The 25,498-nt window shown below is 43.5% G+C and overlaps 1 protein-coding gene across 1 annotated transcript in view; it reads right to left on the bottom strand.

Moving 5' to 3' along the window:
• The window catches only part of LOC124717306 (dopamine D2-like receptor), a 168,887-nt gene that overhangs the window by 56,356 nt on the left and 87,033 nt on the right, over nucleotides 1-25,498 (bottom strand). The window contains exon 2 of the mRNA XM_047244132.1: nucleotides 16,661-16,913. Within this exon, the coding sequence (XP_047100088.1) occupies nucleotides 16,661-16,913 (253 nt within the window). The remainder of the gene's footprint in view (nucleotides 1-16,660; nucleotides 16,914-25,498) is intronic.

A 25,498-nucleotide genomic window follows, 5' to 3' on the forward strand; every position in this document is an offset into this window, starting at 1 on the left:
GATTGGCCGCAATATTCTTCGGGTATGAACACATGCGACTCCTTTTTGTAGGGCTGTATTAAAGACAAGCTGTACAGCAATAAACCCAAAACCATTGCTGAAGTGAAAATAGCCAAGCCATTCAGGTAGTCATCCACAGCATCGATGTTCCGACACTTCAGGAGGTATGCAGAATTCCACTATTCGTCTGCGTCATATGATCGCCAAGGATGAGACGCATATAGAACATCTCATAACCGAAATCCGAATATCTGTATTGATGTTTATATCTTGAATAAACGGTGAGCACGCTATAGCTTGTAACTAATTTACGCTTTTTTCATGTTGTTCAATAATTGTCGCCCTGTACATTGTGACAAGAAACCTCCACACAGCAGGTCTGCCGAACTTGACCAGCGGGAAATAGCAATATGCGGATGACTTTGCTATTTCATGTCAGAATGAACATCTCTCTAAATGTTGAGAACTCCTAACAAACAGCCTCACTAAAATTCATGGATATTTTCAGACACGGTGACTTAGACCTAATGTTCCTAAATCTGAAGTATGTATTTCCTACCCCTCTAATCGTCTGGCATCAGCAAAGATCATCCCACAGTTTGTCCCACTTGGCATAAAAGCTAAAATATCTTGATGTCAAAATGGTTCAAATGGCTCTGAGCACTATGGGACTTAACATCTGAGGTCATAAGTCCCCTAGGACTTAGAATTACTTAAACCTAACTAACCTAAGGACATCACACACATCCATGCCCGAGGCAGGATTCGAACCTGCGACCGTAGCGGTCGCGCGGCTCCAGACTGAAGTGCCTCGGTCTTGATGTCACATACGCTGAAATACCATAAACACTTCTACACAGCTAAGGATTTAGAAACTTGAGTCAATGTGGTGAGGAAGGTGGCAGGTAGCAAATGGGGAGCGAATGAATGGTTTCTCCTTGGACCTTCTGTTGCGCTGGAATACTCTGAAACAGAATATTGCGCCCCAACTTGGTTCTGCAGCATACATGTGAAGAAAGTTGACGTTCCCTTTAACGCAGCAGGGCACAGTCAGATCCACACCTACACGCTGGCTGCCAATCACCTTTGTCAAAATGTGGCTGTCTACAACTTTATCCAGCAAGTTTCTAAGAGTGAGTCAGCTGTTGCTCACGGAGATTTATTCTCGCTGCCTATGAAACGACTGAAATCAAGAAGACCAATGTATGAAGAAGGATGCAAATGCTCGCCACTAGGTTCATCTGCGACTCTAAATAGATATGTGAATGGCGAGCCAAGGAAACCTGAAACCAGCACCCAACAGTTAAAATTCCAGGCTTTCGTCATCTAAGGGAGGGGTGAGTAATGCTTAACGTGTACCATTGTTGAAGAAGATATGTGCAAAAACAGCTAACAATGACAGTACGTGCGACTGTGGGGACATTCAAACAATGAGGTACATAGTAAATGAGCGTCCTAACGGACGTTTCCCCGGAAGCGTCATGAGTCTGCAGGAAACTTCCAACTTGGCGCACGATTCGACTGTATCTTCCGCAATTCGTGTGTAGTCTGGGCCGTTGGATAGTAATATAGTGTAAATACAGGATCCAGCCACATTAATGGGACCAACGCATATGTTCGACGTCAACATGCAATAACCGCTCCCGGACAGCATGAGGCAGAATTATTAGTGGAGTGGGAGAGAAGGGGAGGACGTTGAAAACTGTGCAGTCGTTGTAAGCGACAATTAGGACGTCCAAATGGCATCATCATTGGCTTTTGGTTAAATTTTTAAACTGTTCACATGCTACCGTAGTTAAAGTACACTGTGCGTCGCAAAATGGCGCTATCCAAAACAGACACCGGGGCTACTATGGTGCACCACGGCCCATGGCTAACAAGTGGTGAACGGCGGCTGTGGAGATGAGGCCGGGTGAAAAGATGAATTCTGGGCTACTGACTGCCCAAATAAACCAATTGGCTACTAACAGTGTGTCCTCAACGGCTGTTCAGTGAAGGTTGCTGTGTATGGACGTCCACATCAGTTGCCTGGGTCATGCACCCGTCGGCGACGAAGGCTGGAATTTGCAAGCCAGTAGCGCAACTCGTCGTCCACTTCGTGAAGACAGATGCCTTTTTCAGTTGAGAGGGGGCGGGTACAGGGTGAAAATTCTGAAAGCAAACACTCCGCAACGGTCATCGAAACTTGGAAGAAAATGAAACACTTGCAGCCGTCCTTATGATGTCAAACCTCTTGACAGTTGATGGTTGGAGAGACGACATCATAGTTACAGATAGTCTGCATAAACCAGTTGTAGGTCATTGGTGCATCGCATATATGGATTGTGACAAACCCTTCAGGCCTGACGATGGTGAATTCAAGCGCCGAAACTCATTGTTGTTATGGTGGTCTTCACTCCTGAGACTGGTTTGATGCAGCTCTCCATGCTACTCTATCCTGTGCGAGCTCCTTCATCTCCCAGTACCTACTGCAGCCTACATCCTTCTGAATCTGCTTAATGTATCCATCTCTTGGTCTCCCTTTACGGTTTTTAACCTCTACGCTGCCCTCCAATGCTAAATTTGTGATCCCTTGATGCCTCAGAACATGTCCTACCAACCGATCCCTTCTTCTGGTCAAGTTGTGCCACAAACTTCTCTTCTCCCCAATCCTATTCAACACCTCCTCATTAGTTGCGTGATCTACCCACCTAATCTTCAACATTCTTCTGTAGCACCACATTTCGAAAGCTTCTATTCTCTTCTTGTCCAAACTATTTATCGTCAATGTTTCACTTCCATACATGGCTACACTCCATACAAATACTTTCAGAAACGACTTCCTGACACTTAAATCTATACTCGATGTTAACAAACCTCTCTTCTTCAGAAACGCTTTTCTTGCCATTGCCAGTCTACATTTTATATCCTCTCTACTTCGTCCATCATCAGTTATTTTGCTCCCCAAATAGCAAAACTCCTTTACTACTTTAAGTGTCTCAATTCCTAATCTAATTCCCTCAGCATCACCCGACTTAATTCGACTACATTCGGTTATCCTCGTTTTGCTTTTGTTGATGTTCATCTTATACCCTCCTTTCATGACACTGTCCATTCCGTTCAACTGCTCAAACTCGTAGCTACCCAATAAATGACAGCGTAAGGACGGCTGTAGGTGTTTCAATTTCTTACAATAGTGAACGGATATTGTTCCCCAAATCTCCAGGCACAAGGATAGACATACAAAAAGAATCGTTGGAAGGGTCCAACCTGAAGGAGGAAGCGTTATTATCTGGGGAATGGTTTTGTGGCATTCCCTAGGTAACATAGTCATTCTGAAAAGAACAGAAGATCACCGCAGGTATACATCTATCCTTGGGGCCGTGTCCACCCCAACATGCAGTTTGTTTTTTCCTGGCAGTGATGACATCTACCAGTAGGACAACGCAACGTATCACACAGCTCGCAGTGTATGAGTAAGCGGGTGTTTCGAAGAGCACCAGGGTGACTTTACCGTACCTCCTTGACTACTGGACTCCCCTGAATGAACTAAACTCAGTCGAAAATCTGTGATACCTCCTCCATTGGGCTGTTCGCGCCTTGGGTTCTCAACCTAGAAAGCTAGGGCAGCTGGCCATGGAGTTGGAATCTGCATGGCTCCACATCCCTGTGGATACCTTCATGGACCTCACTGACCTTCACTTCTCGTAGCTGTTCGCGCTGAAAGAGGTGGTTATTCAGGCTTTTGACAGGTGGTCACACTAACTGAGACTGGACAGTGTAACAGCACATGTTTTTTTTTTATCCAGATCATTAACGCCGTTTCTGCGCAGCACAAAACAGCACGATCACGCGAGTTTTTCACCACCAACTTAGGCTCAAAATGGCTCAAATGGTCCTAAGCACTATGAGACTTAACGTCTGAGGTCATCAGTCCATTAGACTTAGAACTACTTAAACCTGACTAACCTAAGGACATTACACACATCCATGCCCGAGGCAGGATTCGAACCTGCGACCATAGCAGCAGCGCAGTTCTGGACTGAAGTGCCAAGAACCGCTCGGCCACAGCGGCCGGCTAATACTTCATCCAAAGCTGTCCCCATCTGACGTTCCAAATAAACCGTAAGTCTGTCTAGCTGCTTTCTGGGTTCTGTATGTGTCATAATGTACTCATACTGAGCGCCTACTTTGTAAATTAATTCATCACTATAGTCATAGTCTGCAGACGAATGAACAGCGACAATTTCGTAATCGTAAATCATATAGTAGCTAGTCAGTTACCTTTCATTAACTCGCTTGTTTAAGACCATTGACACATTAACTAATTCTCCAACGAAATCTTTTTTTTTAGATTTGTCCTTCACCCATCCTGTGTAGTGCATCTAACTTTTGGTCCAGGGAAACAAGTACCTACTTCTTCTTTGGTACTAATTTATACTCATTACGATCGGGGGCAGTAAAATACATTTATTGATTTACTAGCTGACGAACACGGCATTTGCCAGGTATAGATTTTGGCAATTTTCTATCACAAACGAAAGCAGAGATGAACTCTGATTGTAGTGAAGTGTGCAAGGAGTTTAATTTTCATGTATTCATGAGAAGATCTTTGAAATCATGAAACAGTAGTGCAAATAAATATGCATAATGTACAAATACATAACTAAATTATCCAAATTAAGAAACATGGTGCTGGACAAGTTCTGCACGCTTAGCGCAACTGCTTTGCTTGTCTACAACGCGAATTCGTCAACGTTTCTACGGCAACGACTCTTCATAGCTCTATAGACGGTTAACGTTTCCACCTCCAGCCGTCTACGTCTACATCTACATCCATACTCCGCAAGCCACCTGACGGTGTGTGGCGGAGGGTACCTTGAGTACCTCTACCGGTTCTCCCTTCTATTCCAGTCTCGTATTGTTCGTGGAAAGAAGGATTGTCGGTATGCCTCTGTGTGGGCTCTAATCTTCCTGATTTTATCCTCTTGGTCTCTTCGCGAGATATGTGTAGGAGGGAGCAACATACTGCTTGACTCCTCGGTGAAGGTATGTTCTCGAAACTTCAACAAAAGCCCGTACCGAGCGTCTCTCCTGCAGGGTCTTCCACTGGAGTTTATCTATCATCTCCGTAACGCTTTCGCGATTACTAAGTGATCCTGTAACGAAGCGCGCTGCTCTCCGTTGGATCTTCTCTATCTCTTCTATCAACCCTATCTGGTACGGATCCCACACTGCTGAGCAGTATCCAAGCAGTGGGCGAACAAGCGTACTGTAACCTACTTCCTTTGTTTTCGGATTGCATTTCCTTAGGATTCTTCCAATTAATCTCAGTCTGGCATCTGCTTTACCGACGATTAATTTTATGTGGTCATTCCATTCTAGATCACTCGTAATGCCTACTCCCAGATTATTTATAGAATTAACTACTTCCAGTTGCTGACCTGCTATATTGTAGCTAAATGATAAAGGATCTTTCTTTCTATGTATTCGCAGCACATTACACATGTTTATATTGAGATTCAATTGCCATTCCCTGCACCATGCGTCAATTCGTTGCAGATCCTCCTGCATTTCAGTACAATTTTCCATTGTTACAACCTCTCAATATACTGCAGCATCATCCGCAAAAAGCTTCAGTGAATTTCCGATGTTATCACCAAGATCATTAATATATATTGTGAATAGCAATGGTCCTACGACACTTCCCCGCAACACACCTGAAATCACTCTTACTTCGGAAGACTTCTCTCCATTGAGAATGACATGCTGCCTTCTGTTACCTAGGAACTCTTCAATCCAATCACGCATCACAGCTGAACGCTGCCCTAAGAGCTGTCAGGTATCAGATATTTCCTTAATTTGACTCGACTGTACAAGTGTCAGTGATATAACAACGGAGAAATGAACAAGCTGGTTCAAAGTAGCACATGAAATACAGCGTCCTGTTTCTAAGTTGACGACCATTCAAGAAAACTATGGCAGACCTATTTCCCTTGTACCATTACATCCGGAATGGTATGAGAAGCAGATGAGGTAATTCTGATCCACGTACTCTTATGGAACAGAAATGTAATTTTAACGAGAGTCCTCTTTCGTGCGTTGTTTGAGAAAGTGTTGTGGGTGGTGAGTGACATATACGTTTAAGCTATAAAAATGGAGAATTGAACCTACTGGTTCAAAGTAAGATATACAAGACAGCATCCAATCTATTTCTAGGGTGACGACAAGTGAAGAAAACAATGGGGAGCATACTTCCTGTGTACTATTACATCCGGAGTGGTGTATGAAGCTGATGAGGTTATTTTGGTCCATGTACTGTGGCTTGTGGAACGCAAATGTATTTTTAATGAGGGTCTTGTTTCACGACTTGTTTGAGAAAGTGCTGTAGGTGGTGACGTGTGTGTGTGTGTGTGTGTGTGAGAGAGAGAGAGAGAGAGAGAGAAGTAGTTTCTTCAGAGGGGACGGCTACGTGATGCGGCGTGCGGAGCGGACAGAACTCTCGGAGACAGCCTGCCCACCGGCTTCTGGAGAGGCCAATCAGGCGCTGCTTCACAGGCGCCCCTTCAGAGGGCGCTCTTTCGGCCTACGCAGACCAAGAGTGGAGAACAGGAGAGAAGAGGAGCAAGAAGAGGAGGTGGGAGAAGAGGAGGAGGAGGAAGAGAGTGGTTTTCACTTAGCGGATCCACAGCCGCCTATGCTCACACTCATCCTACACATACCAACCGGCCAGGCAGCCAACGTGAATTTAAAAGCACATCACGCATAAATGATATGGGACTATTTTTTTCCTCATTCCTTTCCTTTACCAGTCCAACTAAATTTAAATATTCTTCTCTAACAGTACATCTCCAGTGCTTTTCTTCTCTTCTGTTCCAGTTTTCTCATAGTCCATGTTTCACTACCGTGCTATGCTGTTCCCTGGATGTACAATCTAGGAAATTTATGCTTCAAGTTAAGGCCTATACTAGTAAACATCTCTTGGGCAGAAATGCCCTTTTTGCCACTATTTCAGTGGTTTATCTATACAAACACTGATAACAGTTCATCATTGCTGATAAATTTTGATTTTGGAAAACTTCAATTTATTACTTCCTGACAAAAGAGTGTGCTCTACTACCGTTAATTTTTCTACTTCCCCATGTCAGTGAAGGCTAATGTGTTCTTCCAAATGTGTATTAACACACCTCTTTTTAGTTCTGATGTAGACCTCACACAAGTATACACAATTTTGTAACAACTCACATGCCAACAGACCAGGTCATTTATGGTTTACAGCTGTGAGGGCTTGACATAATTTCTTTGTTGGCCTAAAAACTGACCTGGTGTTACATTTCTATAAAATCTTTCTGAATTGATTAGTTATTTTTTGATATATATACTAAGATGGTATCTGTCTTTTCGGACATGTCCGAAAGAACAGATACCATCGGTGAGCATGTAGCTCGTTAGAATGAAATTACAATGAAATGAACACCCTTAGCTGCTTACAGGCGTTGACATACGTCAACGGGGACAGATGAAAATGTGTACCTCGACCGGGACTCGAACAAGGGATCTCCTGCTTACATGGCAGACGCTCTATCCATCTGAGCCACCGAGGACACAGAGGATAGCGCGACTGCAGGGATTTATCTCTTGCACGCCTCCCGTGAAACTCACATTCTCAACGGCCATTTGACCATCTTCTTCTTCTGTGCAAGTGCACAAACAGTGCCCGAACTCTTATGGGAATCGGCAACGCGCCTACCTCCGTTCGTCATTACTTATTTTGCTGCCTAGGTAGTAGAATTCCATAACGTCATCTACTTTGTGACCATCAATCCTTATGTAAAGTTTCTCGATCTTCTCATTTCTGCTATTTCTCTTTATTTTTGTCTTTCTGTAATCAGACTATTCATTCCATTCACGACACCATCCAATTTCTCTACTGAACCTTTCTTCTACATCCATCATTGCTTCTTCGATGGGCGAAAGACTACTCCCCTCTTGTACATCCTTTTTAATCCGATCACTTCGTTCTTGGTCGTCCACTCTTATTATTCCCTCCTGGCCCTTATACATACTGTATATTACCCATCTCTAGAATTCGAACATCTTGCACTGTTGTAGATGGTCGAACTCTTTTTCCAGGTTGACATACCGTATGACCACGTCCTGATTTTTCTATAATCTTGCTTGTATTGTCAACCACAACGTCAGAATTTCCTCTCTGGTGTCTTTACCTTTCCTAAAGCCGACCTGATCGTCATCTAACACATCTTCAATTTTCTTTTCCATTCCAGTTGTTAAGCTGATTGTACTATAATTCCGCACTTGTCAGCACTTGCAGCCTTGGGAACTGTGTGGATGATACTGTATTTTTAAGAAAGTCAGATGATGTGTCACCAGTCTCATACATTCTGCATACCAACATGAATACTCGATCTGTTTCCACTTCGTCAAATGATTTTAGAAATTCTGATGGATTGTTATCTATATCTTTTGCCTGATTTGATGTTAAATTCTCCAAAGCTCTCTTAAATTCTGATTCTAATACTGGATCCCCCATCTTTTCTAAATCGATCCCTGTTTCTTCTTCTATCACATCTGACAAATCTTCCCTTCAATGCACTCTTTCGACCTATCCGCTCTCTCCTCTGCGTTTAACAGTAGAATTACCGTTGCACTCTTAATGTTACCCTCCTTGCTTAGCTTACTCCAGTTTTAGCACAATTTCGAACGTCTTGCACCATTTTATATTATTAAACTCATATTCTAGGTCGAAAAATCCCACGATCCTGTCTTGATTTTTATACAGTGTTGCTTCCATTTTTAAGCGCAGCGTCAGGACTGTCTCATACGCTGCCTTTAGCTTTACTAATGCCAAAGTGATCGTTATTTAAACGATCTTCAGTTTCCTTTACGATTCTTCGGCAAATTATCCTTGTCAGCAATCGTACTCCCGTTACACTATTTGCTGCTGCTGTTTATATTATCTGATATTCGTCGGACCAGAAACCCTTGTTATCTTTACATTTCAAGTCACTGACCTCTGCTATATCTAGACTGAGCCTTAGAATTTCCATTTACAGGATTTCTAGCTTCCCTACCTCGTTCAAACTTCTAAAATTCCACGTGCTGACTTGTAAAATGTTACCCTTTCGTTGGCTATTCCACGTTTTTCTCATGGTCACCTGCCCTCTTGGCAATCCCCTCCCTGAGATTTGAATGGAGGACTAGGCCACAATCTTTGGACAATGGAGAGATCACTATGACAGTGTTTCCTCTCATAAGCACTAATTTACCTTCCTCAAGCCACGGTACAAGGACCAGAATTACTGTATCTGCTTCCTAGATAAGGCTCACAATGGAAGAAAGTGCCAGGTATAAGCGATGAAAAAAAACTAATTTATCAGTTTTAATTTAGGTGCACAAATTAGTTGTAACAATGTTAAACCCAAATTAATTACTGACTTGTCGTTAAGCGCAACAGACACGCAGTTGAAATGATAATCAGTAATTTCCACCTTATTCTTTAAAGTAACGAACTCCCGTGTATATAACACCGAGTGAAGTGGCACAGTGGTCATATACTGGACTCGCATTCGGGAGGATGATGTTTCAAATACCCGTCTGGACATCAGCATTTAGATTTTGTGTTATTTCCCATAATAGGCAAATGCAGGGGTGGTTCCTTTACATGGGCGCACCCTATTTCCCCCACAATCTTCCGTAACCCAAGCTTGTGCTCCGTCTCTATATTCAAACTGAAAATAAATTTATTACCACTACAGAATGACCTTATTATCGACAAGGCACTGAACATGATCTTCCGTTTCTTCTTGTACGAAACTGTTTCAAGGGTCTGATTACATATGACGCAGCGTCATACACATTTGACGTGAAGCGTGTGAACCCTTAAAGAAAGAAAATTTTTAGAAATGGTTTAAAATTACGTTTACAGTTTTATGAAGTTCATTAACTGCACTTATTTTCAAATACTGGAAGCGTATAATCTGAGTAATGACCCCTACGTTTTATAAAAAGCTACACTGCTGCCCATTAAAATTGCTACACCACGAAGATGGCGTGCTACAGACGCGAAATTTAACCGATAGGAAGAAGATGCTGTGATATGCAAATGATTAGCTTTTCAGAGCATTCACACAAGGTTGGCGCCGGTGGCGATACCTACAACGTGCTGACATGAGGAAAGTTTCCAACCGATTTCTCATACACAAACAGCAGTTGACCGGCGTTGCCTTGTGAAACGTTGTTGTGATGCCACGTGTAAGGAGGAGAAATGCGTACCATCACGTTTCCGACTTTGATAAAGGTCGGATTGCAGCCTATCGCGATTGCGGTTTATCGTATCGCGACATTGCTGCTCGCGTTGGTCGAGATCCAATGACTGTTAACAGAATATGGAATCGGTGGGTTCAGGAGGCTAATACGGAATGCCGTGCTGGATCCCAACGGCCTCGTATCACTAGCAGTCGAGATGACAGGCATCTTATCCGCATGGCTGTAACGTATCGTGGAGCCACGTCTCGATCCCTGAGTCAACAGATGGAGACGTTTGTAAGACAACAACCATCTGCACGAACAGTTCGACGACGTTTGCAGCACTATGGACTATCAGCTCGGAGACCATGGGTGCGGTTACCCTTGACGCTGCATCACTGACAGGAGCGCCTGCGATGGTGTACTCAACGACGGACCTGGGTGCACGAATGGCAAAACGTCTTTTTTTCGGATGAATCCAGGTTCTGTTTACAGCATCATGATGGTCGCATCCAGGTTTGGCAACATCGCGGAGAACATACATTGGAAGGGTGTATTCGTCCTCGCCATACTGGCGTATCACCCGGCGTGATGGTATGGGGTGCCATTGGTTACACGTCTCGTTCACCTTCTGTTCGCATTAACGGCACTTTGAACTGTAGACTTTACAATTCAGATGTGTTAAGACCCGTGGCTCTGCCCTTCATTCGATCCCTGCGAAACCCTACATTTCAGCAGGATAATGCAGATTAATGCATGTTGCAGGCCAGCACATTCTCCAGATCTCTCACCAATTGAAAACGTCTGGTCAATGGTGGCCGAGAAACTGTCTCGTCGCAATACGCCATTCACTAGTCTTGATGAACTGTGGTATCGTGTTCAAGCTGCGTGGGCAGCTGTACCTGTACACTCCATCCAAGCTCTATTTGACTCAACGCCCAGGCGTGGTTGTTCTGGGTACTGATTTCTCAGGATCTGTGCACCCAAATTGCGAGAATATGTAATCACATGTCAGTTCTAGTATAATATATTTGTCCAATGAATACCCGTTTATCACCTGCATTTCTTCTTGGTGCAGCAATTTTATGGCCAGTAGTCTAGTTTCATAAGTGTCTCGATGTTTATGATATGATATATTGGCAACAAACGACTATTTAGTTTGGTGTATAGAATGTATAAGACTGGCCATGTACCATAACACTTCTCGAAAAACATCACCCACACAGAACCGAAGGTAACAAGAGCAGTAAAATGCGAGTGTATTGCACGGTCACCATTACAGCTCATGCTTCGAAGTTGCTGACAAGAATAGTGTACAGAAGAAGTGAGCGGAAAACTGACGATCTGTTACATGACGACTTTGGCTTTAGGAAAGCTGAAGGAGACGAAAAGGCAGTACGTAGAGGTTGATAATGGGAGCAAGACTGAAGAAAAATCACAAGTTCATAGGATATTTTGACTTGGAAAAAGAGTCCGACAATCTAAAGTGCTGTAAAGCCTAAAAAAAATAAGGGTAAGCTACATTGAAATGACGGGTAATACACAGTGTGTACAAGAACCAAGGGAAAAAAATAGACTGGAAGATCGACAATGAAGTGCTCGGATCAAAAAGAGTATAAGACAGGGACGCAGTCTTCCACCGCCACTGTTCAATCTATACATGGAAAAAGCAATGATGAATATAAAAGGAAGCTTCAATGGTAGGACTAAAATTCAAGGTGAAAGGATATCAATGATAAGACATTGTTATCAGTGAAGGCGAAGAGGAATTACATGATCTGCTGAATGGTTTGAACATCTAATGGGTAGAGAATATGGAAGCGAGAGTAAACCGAAGAAAGACGAAATTATTGAGAAGTGGCAATTCAGCTACGTTGGAGATAAAATAACTGATGATGGACGGAACAAGGAGTATACTGAAACAGTCTAGCACTTACCAGGGGATTATTCCTGATCAAGAGAAATCCACTAGTATCAAACACAGGCCTTAATTTGAGGAACAAACACCTAAAAACGTACGTTAGGGCCCCAGCAATTCACGTTAGTGAAACACGGGTTGTGGGAAAAGTGGAACAGAAGTGAACCGAAGCATTTGATATGTGGTGCTACTGAGGAGTGGTGAAAGTTAGGTTGACTGATAAGGTAAAGAATGAGAAGTTTATCCACAGAATCGGCGAGGGAACGAATATACTGAAAACACTGACAAGAAGAGGGGACAGGATAACAGGACATGCGTTAAGACATCAGGGAATGACCCCCACTGCACTAGAGTGAGCTGTAGATGATAGAAACTATAGAAGAAGAAAGAGGATGACTTACATGAAGCAAGTAGCTGAGGACGTAATTTGCAATTTCTACTCTGAAATGAACGCAAACCAAAGAGCGATGATTCAAAAAAAATAAATAAATAAATAAATAAAAACATTGTGAACTACGTGTCGTCCATCGTTGTAAGTTAGCATGTACATTCAGTGGTTTGCGCTGAAGTGACAAAGAAACTGGTATAGGCATGCCTATTCGAGTACAGAGACAAGTAAACAGGTGGAATACGGCGCTGCGGTCGGCCACGCCTGTATAAGGCAACAAGTGTCTAGCGCAGTTGTTGGATCTGTTACTACTTCCACAAGGAGAATTATGACGATTTAAGTGAGTCTGAAGGTGGTGTTACAGTCGGTGCAACGAGATGAAACAGAGCATCTCCAAGGTAGCGATGAAGGGGGATTTTCCCGTGTGACCATTTCACGAGTGTACCGTGAATATCAGGAATCCGGTAAAACATCAAATCTCCGACATCACTGCGGCTGGAGAAAGATGGTACATGAACAGGACGAATGATGACTGAAGATAATCGTTCAGCGTGACAGAAGCGCAACCCTTCCGCAAACTGGTGCAAATTTCAATGCTGGGCCATCAACAGTGCAACAGCCCACACGTCCAGTATTGCTACGGCGTGGCTCCAGGAATATTCTTTCCGCTTGCCACCACTCCCCGGACAGGAAGCCTTACAACGTGCTGTTCAGAAGAGACCTAAACCCCGTCGTACTCTTACGTGTTTATGGACAGTGCTGCAGGATTCATGGTGTCTGTTCGCTCCAGCACAACTTCAGACATTAGTCGAATTCATGCCAGGTCGTGTTGCGGCACTTCTGCGACCTTGTGGGGGGCCTACACGATATTAGACAAGTGTAATAGTTTCTTTGGCTCTTCAGTGTGTGTGCACTGTATCTCGAAAATGTGTTAGGAATACGGTTAGGAGCAATGAAATAATAAATTAGTATGTCGTACTTAAAGCTGAAGCTTTATGGCATTAACGGTGATTTGTAGGCCCTTTTTCCTTTCAGAATTTCGTGGGATGATGGGGGATGCCATGGCGGAAAGGTTTCGGATATATTTGGAAATTAAGGGTAAAGTTGGTTGGATGTCGGAAATTGCTGTCTTTCTCTTATACTACATGTAGGTAGTCTGATTAATCTTCTCACGATGAGTTATGTTGCCTTACTGTGTGAAACTTATAAAGTAAGATTGTAACTGTTAAAGACTATATTATGATAACATTTTACATTATTAACTTCCGTCATTAACCATTGTTGTTGTTGTGGTCTTCAGTCCTGAGACTGGTTTGATGCAGCTCTCCATGCTGTTCTATCCTGTGCAAGCTTCTTCATCTCTCAGTACCTACTGCAGCCTACATCCTTCTGAATCTGTTTAGTGTATTCATCTCTTGGTCTCCCTCTACGATTTGTACCCTCCACGCTGCCCTCCAGTACTAAATTGGTGATCCCTTGATGCCTCAGAACATGTCCTACGAACCAATCCCTTCTTCAAGCTGTGCCACAAACTCCTCTTCTCCCCAATTCTATTCAATACCTCCTCATTATTTATGTGATCTACCCATCTAATTTTCAGCATTCGTCTGTAGCAGCACATATCGAAAGCTTCTATTCTCTTCTTTTCCAAACTATTTATTGTCCATGTTTCACTTCCATACATGGCTACACTCCATGCAAATACTTTCAGAAACGACTTCCTCACACGTAAATCAATACTCGATGTTAACAAATTTCTCTTCTTCAGAAACGCTTTCCTTGCCATTGCCAGTCTACATTTTATATCCTCTCTACTTCGTCCATCATCAGTTAGTTTGCTCCCCAAATAGCAAAACTCCTTTACTACTTTAAGTGTCTCAATTCCTAATCTAATTCCCTCAGCATCACCCGACTTAATTCGACTACATTCCATTTTCCTCGTTTTGCTTTTGTTGATGTTCATCTCATATCCTCCTTTCAAGACACTGTCCATTCCTTTCAACTGCTCTTCCAAGTCCTTTGCTGTCTCTAACAGAATTACAATGCCATCGGCGAACCTCAAAGTTTTTATTTCTTCTCCATGGATTTTAATACCAACTCCGAACTTTTCTTTCGTTTCCTTTACTGCTTGCTCATTATACAGATTGAATAGTATCAGGGATAGGCTACGACCCTGTCTCACTCTCTTCCCAATCACTGCTTCCCTTTCATGCCCCTCGTCTCTTATAACTACCATCTGGTTTCTGTACAAATTGTAAATAGCCGTTCGTTCCCTGTATTTTACCCCTGCACCTTCAGAATTTGAAAGAATTCCAGTCAACACTGTCAAAGCTTTCTCTAAGTCTACAAATGCTAGAAACGTAGGTTTGCCTTTTCTTAATCTTTCTTCTAAGATAAGTGGTAGGGTCAGTATTGCCTCACGTGTTCCAACATTTCTACGGAATCATTAACCATAACGAAAATCAAATTTTTGTTGCTCCTGGAGGCTGTTAGACAACATGCAAATGGGACTGAGTGCCTATAGGCGTTCATTATAGCAGATTTCTCAAACAGAGCAGAGTAATACTAATAAAAGACTAACAATATTTTTATTTTTACTTAGGTGTAAGACGGAGTCACACCATTTTAATTGCCGCCATTACCAAATGCTTTTCCTCGGTGGTATCGTGGATGGTCCTTATAACTGCTGTGTGCTGCGCTGCAAACATGCACTTTCTACGCATATCACAATAATTAACAGCTGACTTTTATTCTGTCGTTCACAGTGCGGCCCGACATGCTACTTTTTACTTCCCTGCCAGTGTCCAGCAATGTTCATTTGTCTAGCTAAAAGCTGTAGTAGAAAATACTAGACCACTACTGTCTATTGCAGGTCGCAACATACATAGAATTGTCCGGTGAACGGGATGTGGCTAGCTACTGAAATAAAAGTTTTAACTTGGCAATGTAAATTTTCCGGTGTATTTTTACGATAAACATCACAGTTAATACTGCCAAGTCTGCACTAAGTGGCAAGACAATGTAAAGTCCACGCGCACACCACAATCACACACGTAGGCAGTTTATTGTATTTACGCCCGTTACCGAAGTTAATAGAGTCCACCGGATCGTTTAGTTATGAAAATGCTCGCTCAAATGTTGTGCACTCTTCTCTACACGAAATACCTGTTCTAGTCTTAGATCGCACAACACGCCACGCTGTTTTAGCTAACAGTCAAAGGCAATAATTTTGATATTCAGTCCGAAATTCCACACTACTTCCACTATACCGTTCACTTAAATACATTTTGTACTACTTCACGAACTCATAATTAGCATTTTCCGCGATTTTACAGTACTTTCGTCGGAGCTGCTTTCAATGAAATGTTACTCGTTCGAACCCTCAGCCCTGACCCCCCTTGATCACACCAAAGGCTTTGTTCCCAGCATAGATTGGCGCGAGCCTGCACTTTTCTGATTGGCTGATATCACAAACAGCAAATCAGGTTGCAGTATTATTCCGCGCTAACCCGCGCTTTACTTCAATGACCAATGGTAGTAAAACATTTCTTTCGATGGCAATTGCTAAATAAATAAGTTTAGAAAAGTGTCAAATATAAAATTACTCCTTCTGAAATTACCGATTAATTTGTGTTCTACTCACGATTTATTAGTACCATAAACTGACTGCACATTTAATTATAGTAAATCACCTGTATAGTTTAACTGGTACTTCGTGAATAAACAAAACAATTTTCATTTACTTCTGTTCTTCTTCACTTATACAACACTCACACTGCTAATTACTACACATATAAAACAATTATAATTATGCAAATACATTAAATATTAATCAAACATAACTTTACGACATCGTTTTGACTACGATTGCTAGCACTGTCCGTCAACTGCTGACCTCTGCCGCCTACTAGTACAACTACGTGCAGCTCTGTAACTTAGGTCCACATCAGCTGGTGACATCTGTCGATGACTCATGCCTATAACGATACCGTCCTAACAAGTGACAGGAGCGATGCGACGGTGCTACGCCTCAATAAGTGGAAGGGAGCAGTGGTGTTCTTCTCTCTATCTCACGAGTAGTAAAGCAGACTGTGCAGAGCAGTACTCACCATGAAGATGTTGTAGTAGAGGAAGACCATGATGATGCAGGGGATGTAGAAGGAGGAGAGGGAGCTGTAGATGATGAAGTCGGAGTTGTAGAAGAGGCAGAGGTCGGGCCGGCGGTCGGGCGTGTTGTTGAGGCCCAGCACGATGGGGCTGCCGATGGCGGCGCTGATCATCCAGACCAGCGCGATCGTCAGCCACACGCGCCGGCTGTTGCGGTGCTTGGCGTACTTGATGGGCTGCGTCACCGCGATGTACCTGCGAAAGGAGCACAACACTGGCTGATCAGTGTCCCCAGCCCCCAACACCCAACTTCTCAAGGGTTCTGGTGAGTGGGATTGGCTTTGTCAGCCCGATGTACCTGCCGCAGCAATAGGACGCAGTCACGAGGCTTGTGACACCTGGTACCGACAGCCAACTCACCAAGGTCTCTGAGGATAGGGATGGGCTGCATCAGCGTTATGTACGTGCAACAGTAATGGAGATACAACTACAAGTGGACAGAAAGTAAAGCGACCCCAGTTTCCGACAGGAAACTCTTCAAGGGTTTTGATGAAATGGATGGACTGCATCACCTCAATGTATATGCTGCGATAATAGTGTATGCCACAGCTCCCAACAGCCAACTCGTCAAGAGTCTAGGCGATATACTGTAAGAGTAAGACAACAGCAGTCACAAGAGGACTGAGAGTACAGGGTCGCCAGTTTTAGACCGGCAGCTATTCAAGCGTTCTGTTAAAAAAGATGGACTCGTATCCATGATTATTTGCTACAGCAATATAATGCATCCACGAGACTCATTAATATACATTGACCCCGGCATACGACACCCAACAATGGGGGCTGGGAGGGACTGCCTCTATGTGATATCGTTGCCAAAGAAAGACAGCAATAAAGAGGACACAGAATACAGTGTCCCCAGCCCCTAATACGATTCAGGTGGAATGGAATAGGTTGCACGAAGGCGATGTACCTGCTGAAGCAACATAATGCAGCTATGATACTTCACAGGGTATGTTGACATCAGCTTCCAAAATCTGATTCATCAGAGATTCTGGGGAATGGGATACGCTGCATCTATGTGATATGGCCACCAAAGCAAGACAGCAGCAATCATAAGAGGACAGGGAGTACTGTGCCCTCAGCTCCCTACAGGCAACTCTTCAAGGGTTCTGGTGGAGTCGATTGAGGGCATCACCATGAAGTACATGCTGCAGGATTGATAGCAACAGTCTTAAGAGAACACATAAAAAAGTGTCCCCAGCTCTTATTACGATTTTGGAGAATTGGAATGGGCTGCATCAAGGCGATGTACCTGCTGAAGCAACATAATGCAGATATGAGACTTCACATGGTGTATTGACATCAGCTTCCAAAATCTGATTCATCAGAGATTCTGGGGAATATGATACGCTGCATCTATGTGATATGGCCACCAAAGCAAGACAGCAGCAATCATAATAGGACAGGGAGTACTGTACCCTCAGCTCCCTACAGGTAACTCTTCAAGGGTTCTGGTGGAGTCGATTGAGGACATCACCATGAAGTACATGCTGCAGGATTGGCAGCGTCTATGTGATATGCTGTAAAAGTAAGACAACAGCAGTCACAAGAGGACTGAGAGTACAGGGTCGCCAGTTTTCGACCGGCAGCTATTCAAGCGTTCTGTTAAAAAAGATGGACTCGTATCTGTGATTATTTGCTACAGCAATATAATGCAGCCACGAGACTCCTTAATATACATTGACCCCAGCATACGACTCCCAACAATGGGGGCTGGGAGGGACTGCCTCTATGTGATATCGCTGCCAAAGAAAGACAGCAATAAAGAGGACACAGAATACAGTGTTCCCAGCTCCTAATACGATTCAGGTGAAATGGAATAGGTTGCACGAAGGCGATGTACCTGCTGAAGCAACATAATGCAGGGTATGTTGACATCAGCTTCCAAAATCTGATTCACCAGAGATTTTGGGGAATGTGATACGCTGCATCTATGTGACATGTCCACCAAAGCAAGACAGCAGCATTCATAAGAGGACAGGGAGTACTGTGCCCTCTGCTCCCTAGAGGCAACTCTTCAAGGGTTCTGGTGAAGCCGATTCAGCGCATCACCATGATGTACATGCTGCAGGATTGATAGCGTCTATGTGATATACTGTAAAAGTAAGACAAAAGGAGTCACAAGAGGACTGATAGTAGAGGGTCGCCAGTTTTCGACAGGCAGCTATTCAAGCATTCTGCTGAAAGTGATGGACTCGTATCTGTGATTATTTGCTACAGCAATACAATGCAACCACGAGACTCCCTAATATGCAGTGACACCAGCATATGACACCCAACTCTGGGGGCTGGGAGGGACTGCCTCTATGTGGTATCGCTGCCAAAGTAAGACAGTGACAGTCTTAAGAGGACACAGAATATATTGTCCCCACCTTCTATTATGATTTTGGTGAGTTGGAATGGGCTGCATCAAGTCGATGCACCTGCTGAAGCAACATAATGCAGATATGAAACTTCACAGGTTGTATTGACATCAGCTTCCAAAATCTGATTCATCAGAGATTCTGGGGAATGTGATACACTGCGTCTGTGTGATATGGCCACCAAGGCAAGACAGCAACAATCATAAGAGGATAGGGAGTACTGTCCTCACCTCTCTACAGGCAACTCTTCAAGGGTTCCGGTGAAATCGATGGACTACATCACCATGATGTACATACTGCAGCAATACTGAGACAGGATTGGTAGCGTCGATGTGATATACTGTAGAAGTAAGACAACAGCAGTTATAAGAGGACGGAAAATACAGTCTACCCATCTTCCAATTGGCAGCTCTTCAAGGGTTCTGGTGAAATCTGTCGACTGCATCACCATGATGTACATGCTGCAGTAATACAAAGCAGCCATGCTACTCTATAGCGTATGCTGACACCAACCCGCCACAGCAAACTCATCAGAGGTTCTGGGGGATAGGATTGGTAGCGTCTACTTGATATATTTTAAAGGTAAGACAACAGCAGTCATAAGAGGACAGAAACTACAGTGTCCCCAGCTTCCAACAGGCTGACCTTAAGAGGCTTTTGACGAATAGATAGACTGCATCACTGAGTCGTTCCTGTCGGATTAACACAATGGAGCCAAGAGACTCCATAGCGTACGCTGACCCCAGCTGCCGAAAGTTAATTCACGAGGGGCTCTGAGCACTGTGGGACTTAACATCCATGATCATCAGTCCCCTAGAACTTAGAACTACTTAAACCTAACTAACCTAAGGTCAGCACATAACACCCAGTCACCACGAGGCAGGGGAAAATCCCTGACCCCGCCGGGAATCAAACCCGGGAACCCGGGCGTGGGAAGCGAGAACGCTACCGCACGACCACGAGCTGCGGACTAATTCACGGGGGGTTCTGGGGGACAGAGTCTACGTGATTTACTGCAAAAGTAGGACACCAAGAAGTACTTCCCATAGTGACACAGACGAACCACTTAGCCTGTGGTGTCCAACAAAGCCTGTGGTGTCCAACAGCTAACTGTTTCAGGATATAGGGCAATGACATAGACTGAGTCACTGCGATGTACTTATCTCAATAACTCAACGGCAGTCACTAGAACACGAGGTCTACAGTATCCTATACATACAGTACTGTACAATCACTGGACAAAAAGGTCGACGAGGCAGACCCTAATAACGGCAGCTGTATCACATTATCACCTGTTCTGTACAAGATTCTGTGCAAGGCAATAATCAGCAGACTAGAACAAGAAATGTTACGTGAAAACCAAGCATTCAGAAAACGAAGCCCATGTACTGAGCAAAGTTGCATCGTGGGAACAGTCCTGAAGTCAAACAGACGAACAATATTGTGGACACATTTGTGCACTTTAAGAAGGCCTACTACTCCATACACCGTCTGACTCTTTATAAAGTACTAGAAGAAGATGGAATATGTAGAAAACTAGGGCACTCGTGCAGTAAGCTCCACATGCAAAGCAAAATTTATGGCAGAAATGTCAGAAACATTTATACAGACAGTGATCAGACAAGGAGATGGTCTCTCACAACTTTTATTCAAAAGAATCTTGAAACAAATCAACAACCAGTGGGAACAGAAAGTAAAAGGGATTTACTTAGGAAGAGCGCGTGTAAACAAAAGAATTATAAAAACTCTAGCGTTGGCAGATGTCATGGCAATAGCAACAACAGACGAGGAGCACAGGAAGCACTGGAATACTTACAAGAAGTTTAGCCAAAACAAGTCTGTTAATACCATACGATCAAATGAGATACACTAAAAGAAAGAACAATAACACAAAAGCCATGTACACAGAATACGGAAAGGTTAGCAGAGTCCCAAAACTCCAATATCGAGGGTAATATATACAAGTAGGAGAATTAAACAAAGCACCAAACGTGGAAACGACAGAATACTTCAGGAAGAATACAAACTCACAGGGACACACTACAATCAAAGGAACATATCAAGATAGGAAAAACTCAGGAACTGCAACAGAGTTTTGAAACCCTCTGCGCACCAGAAATAACCACAAACATCAACAGAAATGTGAAATCCCCAGAATATTTGGAACAATACACAGCGCTCATATGTGGACGATGAAACCAGCCTAACCATTATACGAAAACATAGTCAGCCGTAAAAAAATAAAAAAGTAAAAAAAATACTTGTCAAGAAATAGAAGAAGACCTAAAACAAGCAGGAATCTTACCTATGCGAATCCGCAGGATCGGTAGCATATGTCAGTGTATCTTTTCTTAACTGTCGACAACGTTATTACTTTCTGCGACGCAACGAGTTAGCCAAGACAACGCCGACTTAAGCGCAACAGGGGAACACGCCCTACCGGCCGTGTGCTCGCGTCAGCTGTGACCCTACCACCGTGTTGGGCAAGGCGTTTAACATTACCACGCAATTCTGTGTTGCGGCCGTGTGAGACACTTCTTCCTGGCACCTTTTAATTCACGTGCGTTTCATGCAGTCTAAGCTTGGCTGTGTGATTACCGACTTGTGACCTTCTGACAATTCCGTTGTTTCTACAGTGAAGACGTAGTACGCGTTTGGAAGTGAATATCCCGCGAGCTATGTTGTTGTTCATAGCTAATTACGTGAAGTAGAAATCTATTACTTCTCTGTTATTCAACTTATATTTAATTTAACTGCTGGACCATAGACACCAATAATTGTTTTGCAGAAATATACCGCATTCTTAAAAGTACTTCTACTATAGTATTCATCATTTAAAGTCGTTAAAATAGTACCTACAGATTTTATTTAATTGCAGTCTTTTATTGATAAATTTATGTGTTACTTTCATAATTCGCAATTGCCGAGTGATAGAAACTTTTGACCATTCGATTCATGTGTGTATTCTTGCCGTATACTGTAGACTTAGCAGTATTTGGCCTGTAATGCGGCCACTACGTATCCCAGCCCCTAGACAAGGAAACCAACCAAAACTTTTAGTATCACAACGTTGAGTCTGTGGGTACATAAACTACTGGCCATTAAAATTGCTACACCACGAAGATGAAGTTCTACAGACGCGAAATTTAACCGACAGAAAGAAGATACTGTGATATGCAAATGACTGGCTTTTCAGATCATTCGCACAAGGTTGGCACCGGTGGCGACACCTACAACGTGCTGACATGAGGAAAGTATCCAACCGATTTCTCATACACAAACAGCAGTTGACCGGCGTTGGCTGGTGAAGCGTTGTTGTGATGCCCCGTGTAAGGAGGAGAAATGCGTACCATCACGTTTCCGACTTTGATAAAGGTCGGATTGTAGCGAATCGCGGTTTATCGTATCGCGATATTGCTGCTCGCGTTGGTCGAGATCCAATGACTGTTAGCAGAAGATGAAATCGGTGGGTTCAGGAGGGTAATGCGGAACGCCGTGCTGGATCCCAACGGCCTCGTATCACTAGGAAACGAGATGACAGGCATCTTATCCGCATGGCTGTAACGGATCGTGCAGTCACGTCTCGATCCCTGAGTCAACAGATGGGGACGTTTGCTAGACAACAACCATCTGCACGAACAGTTCGACGACGTTTGCAGCCGCATGGACTATCAGCTCGGAGACCACGGCTGCAGTTACCCTTGACGCTGCATCACAGACAGCAGCGCCTGCGATGGTGTACTCAACGACGAACCTGGGCACACGACTGGCAAAACGTCAATTTTCGGATGAATCCAGGTTCTGTTTACAGCGTCATGATGGTCGCATCCGTGTTTGGTGACATCACGGTGAAAGCACACTGGAAGCGTGTATTCGTCATCGCCATACTGGCGTATGACCAGTCGTGATGGTATGGGGTGCCATTGGTTACACTTCTCGGTCACCTCTTGTTCGCATTGACGGCACTTTGAACAGTGGACGTTATATTTCAGATGTGTTACGACCCGTGGCTCTACCCTTCATTCGATCTCTGCGAAACACGATATTTCAGCAGGATAATGCACGACCGCATGTTGCAGGTCCTGTACGGGCCTTTCTGGATACAGAAAATGTTCGACAGCAGCCCTGGCTAGCACATTCTACAGATGTCTCACCAACTGAAAACGTCTGGTCATTGGTGGCCGAGCAACTGGCTCGTCACAACACGCCAGTCACTACTCTTGATGAACTGTGGTATCGTCTTGAAGCTGCATGGGCAGCTGTACCTGTACACGCCATCCAAGCTCTGTTTGACTTAATGCCCAAGCGTATCAAGGCCGTTATTACGGCCAGAGGTGATTGTTCTGGGTGCTTATTTCTCAGGATCTATGCACCCAAATTGCGTGAAAATGTAGTCACATATCAGTTGTAGTATAATATATTTGTCCAATGAAAACCCGTTTATCATATGCATTTCTTCTTGGTGTAGCAATTTTAATGGCCAGTAGTTTAGTTCAGGGCCACCACCACCAGTACACATTTATTGTCAAAACCCCTCAGCTGTTAACTTGGGGCAGTGTCGGGCGAAGAAGCTGGTTAATAGAAAACTCTTAAAGCTTATTTAAACATTTTTTTATTTCTTAACATGGTCACCCCGACGACGACCACAGTGCTCCCACCGAGAGACCACTTTGTCCATACCGACAATGTAGAATGTTTGACTTAACTGACGAAGCGACAACCTCACTTCCGCTTGCGCCGCCTCATCATTATCAGAGTGGAGTCCTCGAAGGTGTTCTTTAAATATTCGAAACAGGTGGTAGTCGGATGGGGCCTAGTCGGAGCTGTTCGGAGGTTGGCCGATGACAGTGAACCGACGGATTGTAGCAGATGTCGCAGCGCTCGTGTGTGGTCTGGCATTTTCATGCGGAAGAAGAGGGTGGTCCAAGTGTGGACGAGCTCTTAGGATTCGAAACGCGATACTGAACGCTGTTTCCGACGCGCCGACATAGTAACCTAACAGACCGCAATCATTTCTGTTAAAATTCAGAGCCCTCTAGCGGTATAGGTTTGAAAACAAGTAGTCATGAAAAATTCAGACCTAGAAACTTAATAAAGTTTGTTTTATTTTAAAATCTTTAAGAGTTTCCACGTAAAAATCTTCGGAATTATTATTTTTCAGCACGCCATTATAGTTTATTGTCTCAGCTGGATGCCTTTTATAACTATTCTTTTTCTTTATCTCAAGATTTTAAACCTGGCTGGAACAGCAACTGTTGAAGTTCTTCACGGTAAATGATGACAGCCAAAACAGTTGCAGGATAAAGATTTATTAAAATTCTTGACCACGGTTTCGGTACATATAAATATACCTTCATCAGAAGTAAAATACCTAAAATCACATCCTGCAATAGAGATTAATAAAACAATTGTGTCAAAGGCGTCGTCAGTAAATAATATTTATGTATACCGAAACCATGGTCAAGAATTTTAATGAATCTTTATCCTGGAACTGTTTCGGCTGTCATCATTTACAGTGAACTTTTTGTTTATTGTGATAATTCAAGGGATGCCAAAGCAGAACATAGTTTTAGCAGCACTTAACCACAACTACGTTTTATTTACATTGTGCTGTAACTTTTTCAAATTGTTTCTGAGTATAAAGCGAGCACTATGCCTTCCATTATGTTCAAATGTGTTCAAATGGCTCTGAGCACTATGGGACTTAACATCTGAGGTCATCAGTCCCCTAGAACTTAGAACTACTTAAACCTGACTAAGCTAAGGACATCACACACATCCATGCCCGCGGAAGCATTCGAACCTGCGACCGTAGCATCAGTGCGGTTCCGGACTGAAGCGCCTAGAAACGCTCGGCCACAGCGGCGGGCTAAAGAGGTATGTATAACTGTTATCTCCCCCGTTCCTGTACAGCTAAATTTTACCAATTGTCTAAATTGGTATTTTAACGATATAAATGGTCCTTAAAACTTAAAATTGTGATTCTTTCTCTCCCCCTCTCTCTCCCTCTCCCTCCCTCCCTCTCCCTCGCTCCCTCCCTCCCCCCCCCCCCCCCTCTCTCTCTCTCTCTCATAGCACTGGGTCATTTGTTATACAGACTAATTGTTGACCCTATTCCTTGGTTTCAGTGGGAGTGCTATGTCAACAACTATGAAGCTAATTATTTCAGAAATACATTCTTTAATTAAATACTAAGATCTGTTTTCCAAGAAATTCTATGTGGCGCTTTAACAAAACTGCGCCTATTCATGGCATGAGATCTTACCATTCAATACCACCTGCCTACGTCCTATCAGAAACAATCGGGAAACAATCGATGAAAGAGGCAAATTCTGAAGCAAAATTATTAACACGAAATTTATAAGTAAAAGGAAGGAGAAAACAGGGGAAAATATGGTCAGAAGAGAGGAAAGATGA

Source organism: Schistocerca piceifrons, chromosome 9 (assembly GCF_021461385.2).
Source record: "Schistocerca piceifrons isolate TAMUIC-IGC-003096 chromosome 9, iqSchPice1.1, whole genome shotgun sequence".
Classification (NCBI taxonomy): Eukaryota; Metazoa; Arthropoda; class Insecta; order Orthoptera; family Acrididae; genus Schistocerca; species Schistocerca piceifrons.